We start from the raw sequence: 7,237 nt of genomic DNA, 5'->3' as shown, positions 1-7,237 counted from the left end.
AGATCTCATGTGAGAAACAAGATAGAGACCTAGGAATGGGAGGGAAGCATATATGTTCAGTGAAGAAGCAATAACCTGTTAAAAAGAGCCCTAAAGTGGACACCCTGAGCTGACGGTGGAGAGGCAGGTGGAGGGCAAATGATCATGACCCTTGTCAGTCTGTTGTCTTGTAGAAGAAAGGGAGCCAGGAGCAGAGACCACATGGGTGAAGGTTTATGACTGGACTGCAGGTTGAAAGTTGCAGCAGGTAGAGGGAGGAAGAGCAGGCAGGGGCAGAGTCACTGGCTGGCAGGGGCAGTGGTATCATCAGTTAACTCTACTGACATCCAGGATTTATGTTCCCAAAACACAACCTTAAAAACCTCCCCACAATTTCCCCATTTTTCTGTGACCTTGCTATGACCACCAGACTCCTCAGTGGTGTGGCCTTTTGCCTCCTGGGGGCCGGCGAGTCCCCTAAAGCCTTTTCCTTGGCTCACCACATCCTAACCTAAGCCTTTACTTCAGGTCTACATTATTGGGTCCCTCCTTGGGCACTGAACTTCCTTCTATGATAGACTTCACAGAAGCTGTGACAACCAGATCCCAAAATACCAGAGAAGAAATGCAGGACATAAAGTGGCTCGGAGATCCCTGAGACTGCCGTCCATGACTACATGTGTAGGTGTTAATAGGCGCTGAAACTGGTGTACAGCTGATCCATCCCAGCACTCACTATAGAGAAATCCCTGAGGGTCTGTGCCTTTCTCTCAAAGCCAAATACGTGGCCTTGGTGTCAGACAGCCTCTCCCAGACCTCTGTGCCCTCTTGCACCAGAAGTCACCCCACAGCCACCTTCCTCTGCACACAAAGTTCAGTGGAAGATATAGGTGGCCTTGTTTTCACAAGACCGTGATTTGGGCAGTGGATAATGTCCCATAGGAGTCTCCCAAACACTGCCTCAGAAGTCTTCCTCAGTTGCTCTCAGAAAGGAAAGTTCGTTTGAAATTGTATATTGCAGACAGTATTCACAACACAGCTACGTTCTTTTCCTTGTCGGCCTTCACAACTCCATCTTCCCCACACCACGCTCACGTCAGTCCTCAGCCTCCTGCATGTGATGTCTGCTCCCGGCTGTCCTCTCCCTTCCTCTGCACCCTCATCTCCAGTCAACCTCAGAAGTGTCAGTTCAGGCCATTTCTCATGCGTTGTGCTCCTCCCACCAAAGGCCTTTCCACTCCACGCTGTGTCCTCTGGGTCAACACAAGTCTCTTCTTTTTTGTTCTGGCTCCAAATCTCAGTTTTATTACCACCATGTTTAGGAAGACACTCCTTCAACAGTTTTTCTAGGCTGCACCTCCTTATTATAAATGCTCACAGCTTATAATATACATTAGTATTCACAGATTTAACACCATTGTCATTTTCCATGACTTTGGGTGACCAATGGATACTTCTCTTGCGCTCTAGACTGTAAAACTCATCATTTCAGAAATTGTGGATGCTTTGTTCCCCATTTTATTGTCAATACCAACAGCAGTTCCAGGTGCCAGTGGCCAATCTTGACAAAATAAAGAATGGATAGTGAAAGGCCCTCTGGGTTCCCTCTTAGATTGTTTCAGAAGTCTGGACGCATTAAATGGGAATCTCTATCCCTTCATCTCCCAGGATCTAATAAGTCCTGGAAACATGAGAAATCCCTGTCATGGATGAATCACTGGATCCCAAGCCTTTCTGCATGACTGAACTTCCTATCAGGAGGCCCATCACCCTCCTGGCCTGTTTCCTTCTTCAATCGCCTTCCCTCACAGGTGTCTTGGATTTCGGAGTCTCACAGACACAGGGCACCTAATCATTGGCAGAGTGATCTGAAATATAATGTTAAACGCTGGCATTAAAAGGTGATGGAGGCCGGGTGCAGGGGCTCACACCTGTAATCCCAGTACTTTGGGAGGGCAAGGCAGGCGGGCCACGAGGTCAGGAGATCGAGAACATCCTGGCTAACCGATGAAACTCTATCCCTGCGAAAAATAAAAAAACTAAATTAGCTGGACGAGGTGGCAGGCGCCTATATTCCCAGCTACCCAGGAGGCTGAGACCGGAGAATGGCGTGAACCCACGAGGTGGAGCTCATAGTGAGCCAAAATTGCAACAGTGCACTCCAGCCTGGGGGACAGTGAGACTCCGTCTCAAAAAACAAAACAAAACAAAACAAGAAAAAACAGGTTATGGAGAAGAAAACAAATGGCTTTTCCATTCTCTTAGGAAGAGTTTTCCCAAGGCACAAATATCTCTGTGGGTGGCTTTGAGGCCATGGTGCCTGATACACTGAACTATGTCATTGGTGTCCATTTCCATGAATTGGTTGGCAACACCAGAGACACACAGCTCATGGTTACCAGCTTCCTCCAGACCACACATGATTTTGGTGCAGGGTGCTGAGCAGAGACCTTTGCTTGTTCCTTTCTTTTCCCAGACAGGAAAGGCTGACTGTGAGGCAGAGGCTCCATTTTCAGAGCAGGGCTGTGTGTTAGTCTCTGAAGAATTGTGAGAGTCATTCTGGGTAGAAATAATCAAATATACAATCATTAGGGATGCTCCACGGAAAGACCGAAGTCCTACTTTTGCAAGAATTATTTGCATCTATGCTTTAAAGATGAATGCAGTATTATCTCTTTAGGCAGGAAAGACCAAAAATAGACTAGCTATTTTAAATAATTGAACCTTAAACAGACCAAAGTCAGAACATCTTCCCTAGGGACAGCATTTTCTTCCACCCACTCGCTAAAGCTGTATTTGAGAAAGCTGTGTGCTGTTGATAAATGCTGGAATATCATTACAATCGACATCGTAATAATACTGCTACTTGGATCAGAAACAGAGAGCATTTCCAAAGCTTGAAAAATGTAAAACTGGAAACAAGCTCTTACTGAGTTTGGAAATGCAGGCACTGGAGGGTGCTCATTTCTCTTCCTTTTCAAATCAGGGGGCTATTCAAATCCTGTTCTAGAACAAGGAGCAAGATCCTCCACTTCCCTGTGGTGATTAGGCTTTCAGAGGTAGAAGCCTTATTAGTTCATAATCAACACACACCGACCTCACCATCAAATGTGTCGACCCCGATGCTCACCCTCCTCAGCAGTCAGAGACTGGCTGTGTTCACCAGGAACTTGTGCGCTTTTATGGAGCACACTTTATCCACAGTTTATTACAAAAAATAAATGGGCCTTTATGGGGGTTTCATAAACAGAAGCTTTGTGTGCTTTGCCCGTTTAGACACTACAAATTCTGATGCCTCATGAAAGGTATAAACTTAAAGCTTGCGTGTGGTTAAGATTTTCTAATAACCAAATTCAATTATATATATATATGTATATATATTAAAAATGTCAATAATGGTCTCAAATCCAATCCCACCTTCCATGGGTAACCAATATTAATGCTCTGGTATGCTGCTTTTCACCCCTTTTTTCTGTGTTCATGCATACCTTTCTACCCAAGTATACCTACAGAAAATGGGTTCACCTGAACTCTTTACCTGCCATATGCACACTCTTTTCTGTTAACATACCTTGATCTTTTTTGTTGCAGATTTTTCAATATAGATCTAACTTGCTACTATTAGCTGCTTCATATGGCACAACGAGGGTAGACAGGTACACTTGTGTTCTGTTATCTGATTCTAAATTCTGCTAGATCTTTTCTAAAGTGACTGAACGGCCTCTTTTGGCTTCCAAGTTCTCTTCACCCCAGCACCCAGTTGATGATTCCAGCTTTTCCATCACTCATAGTCCTAGCAAGTGTGACAGCCCCACTGGTTTCTCCTGCATGAGGGAGGGATAAAAGGATAGACATTTATCAAACCTACCAGAGACTACACAGTATCTCAGTTAATCCTCATAAAGCATTGAGGGGAATGTTAGTCTTGTTTTGTAGATGAGTCTAAATGAGGCTAAAGTCCAGGAATGGTAATGAATGGCCTTGCCCATGGTCTCCAAGCTAATAAATGTTGGAGCCAGATGAAGGACAGTCAGCTAGCTTCTGTGTGGAACTGATAGAGGGGTCACTGGAGTTTGAGGGAGGGGAAGTCTAGAACCATCTGGGGCTGTCTTCAGATCAGACACCAGGGTTAGGAGAGTCTGTGTACCCTATAGCACTGCAGGTACAAGTAACGTGGTGTTGGCACTGGGCAAGTACTAGAGTGGGTAAGTGGTTAGTGGCCTGGAACCCGAAGATCTGAGCTTTGAGAAAATTAGTCCCATCACAAGACGTAGCAGAGACACTGATGTGGACATACTAGGCCAGGGAGCTCTGTGAGGAGCTGTTGTTAACAAGAGGGAGGGAGGAGAAGCAACTAAGTGGTCACTTCCTATACGTGAAATGTAGAGGAAAACCATGTTAAGTAGAATCCCATATGATTTTCATCAGTTTTGCTTTGTAAGCAGTTGGGAGGTAGGATAATTTATTTCTGAGTTTAAGTGAACATCTATATGGCTCCTTTACCTTATGAAGGCTGGTGGGGAAGGGAAAAATGGCACGGTCAATGGAGTCAAAGTTTGCTTAGTAAATAACTCAGAGTTCAAAGAGAGACTCTCATGGGCCAGAAATTGGTAAAGCTTTCTGGATTCTAAAATTAGGGGGATCTTATTTTCTTCAAATCAGCAGAGAAGGAAGGAAAGGCAGTGGGGAGGGACAGTTAGGAATATGGAATGTCGAAGACAAAGGACACGTAATTCCAAATTCGAAGCTGTGAAGCTGTGAAGCTGTGAAGCTGTTATGCAAACTTCTGCTTCTCCTAATGGATTTTTCAGGTCTCAGCACAGATGCACACTTGAGGGAGTAATTTCTTTGGAAATGAAGGACAAACAGCTGTGTTCAATATTAATAAAAACTCCACCTTACAAAGCACACCTGGCAATGGAAACAAGATTATTTTTAAGGCCTTTTCTACTCTAAGAGTCTCTAAGTTGGTGGCCAGGTGAGAGATGAGGAAGGGGCGGGGGTGTTGATCCACATGCCAAGAGTACCACGAAGCATATAGTTCTGAGAGTGCATCAGAGCCCTAAGAAGAATAATGCCCTTTATGTTGTTTTGCCTTCTGCCATCCCAATCCCACCCCACCCATAATTAAGCAGCCACGGAAATGAGGGGAGCCAGAAGGAATCAAACCCTGCTGCTTGGTTCAGTAGACACAGGGACCTGGGGGAAGGGTGTTGGCTGGGTCCAGGAGAAGATGATGAGCTCAGAAAATAGACAGAAGAAACCCCAGGGGAAAGCTTGTGAAACCCTGGCGGAATCAAGAGATATGTTATTAGAGCTCCTTTTTATTTATTAGTAAATTTTATTCATTACTAAATTTATGGCAGGAATCTTGCACAAAGGGATATGCCCTATGAAACATGACATCTCAAATACAAACAGAGCATTCTTCCTCACCCTAAGGTCGGCCCTCTCTCCCTAAGTCCCTCACGCATCAGGCCACCTTTATGCCCTTAAGTCATGGGCAGTGCTGGGTGGTCACCATCATCCACACAGAGAGGGCAGTCAGCAGTGTGAGGTGGTTCTGCCTGCTGTGATCTCACCCCAGGCATGGAAATGAAGGACCCTGGGAGGAGCTGAAGGTGCTCAGCTGGGTTTCTCAGGAGTCCCATCTGTCAGTGAGTTGACAAGAAACAGAGCAAAACGACTCCTCCAATGTTGATGAGCCTGCCCCTGGGATTTGGAAACTTGCTAACAGAGAAAACCAATACAGGCAAAGGATTTTAATCAGGATTATGGTCAATTAAGCAAACTACAAAAGGATACTTGAAGGAGTATTTGGGACGCAGGAATCAAAAACACCAGGAAGACGTGGGGAGTTTCCCTAAGACTCTAGACTACAGCACTACGTAGATAACTAACACCAGACTATTAAGTATATTATTGAAGAAATAAAATTTACATTGAGTTACAAATTGTTTACAAAAGGTCATGAAAATCTTGGACACTTGTTTCAATTCAGACAAATGCATCCTTCGCATTCTCAGCTGTTCATTGGCGCATTTATCTTGAATTTGACCATCTGGGGAATGGGCGTGGCCTCTCCTGACAGGAAGGCTCTGGGGCCCAGGCAGGGAGAATGACGTCTCAGAATGATTCCCTTGACAGTCCTGGTACCCTTTCACCAATGCACAGAACCAGAAGACCCCTCCGTCCTGCAGCACCTGCCATGAGCATTGGACTCCTGTGCTGTGCAGCCTTTTCTCTCCTGTGGGCAGGTGGGTCCGGGGCAGGGACCCTTGCATGGATTTCAAGGCCCAGCGCCTTCCCATTGGGGGTGCAGCAGCAGCTTTGTTCCTCTCTGCAGGTCCAGGGAATGCTGGTGTCACTCAGACACCAAAATTCCAGCTCCTGAAGACAGGACAGAGCTTGACACTGCTATGTGCCCAGGATATGAACCATAAGTACATGTACTGGTATCGACAAGACCCAGGCGTGGGGCTGAGGCTCATTCAATACTCAGTTGCTGCTGGTATCACTGACAAAGGAGAAGTCCCCAATGGCTACAATGTCTCCAGATTAAACACAGAAGATTTCCCACTCAGGCTGGAGTCGGCGGCTCTCTCCTAGACATCTGTGTACTTCTGTGCCAGCAGTGACACCACAGTGCTGCACGGCCGTCTCCTCTCTGCACATAAAGTCAGGTAGGCTCTTCCCTCCTCCCCCACCCAAGACTCAGGGATGCCCTGGGCAGAGTTCTCTGCACCACGAACCTTGGTACCCCGACTGGCCCCAAGTGGCCCAGGCAGTATGAGCCTTGCTCTGTGCCAGGCGCCTCTGCAGGCAGTCTCAGCCAGGACTGGACTGACCCCAGGTCCTCATAAGTCTCCTTTGTTGCTCTGTCTGTTCTTTTCTCAGAGCTCTCCTTTTGGGGTAGGGCCAGGGCTTCCCCAGCTCCTACTTTTCTACCCATCATACTGAGTCCGAGGGCCCCAGCGTGAAACATGGATTTGTAGTTCACATCCATCTAGACTCCCGTCTCTCCCTGGTGACCATGTTGCTTCCTTTCGCTTGGGTTTCCCCCAGCTCCCACCCTCACATGGTCTCTCCTGTGGCCCACCTTTCCCATCTGGGCAGTCATCCTCCACGGCCCTGCTGGATTTTTCCTCCCCTCACCTCCCCGTCCCTCTCTACTGCAGCCATGAGGGGAGTCCCTCTTCTGTGCCTCCTTACTTCCCATCACAGAGATTTCAAAGGCCATTTTCTCTGCCCTGGGCTG

At 46.7% G+C, this 7,237-nt stretch overlaps 1 gene segment (V, D, J or C); it reads left to right on the top strand.

Annotated features, from left to right (window-relative positions):
* The first annotated feature begins 5,949 nt into the window (after positions 1-5,949).
* On the top strand, positions 5,950-6,842 carry LOC101021468. The segment is given in 2 exon segments: positions 5,950-6,236; positions 6,326-6,842. Coding segments are annotated over 2 exon segments (402 nt in total).
* Positions 6,843-7,237: the final 395 nt, after the last annotated feature.

The sequence above is a fragment of the Papio anubis genome, chromosome 4 (assembly GCF_008728515.1).
Source record: "Papio anubis isolate 15944 chromosome 4, Panubis1.0, whole genome shotgun sequence".
NCBI lineage: Eukaryota > Metazoa > Chordata > Mammalia > Primates > Cercopithecidae > Papio > Papio anubis.
This window is presented reverse-complemented; position numbering and strand designations above follow the sequence as displayed.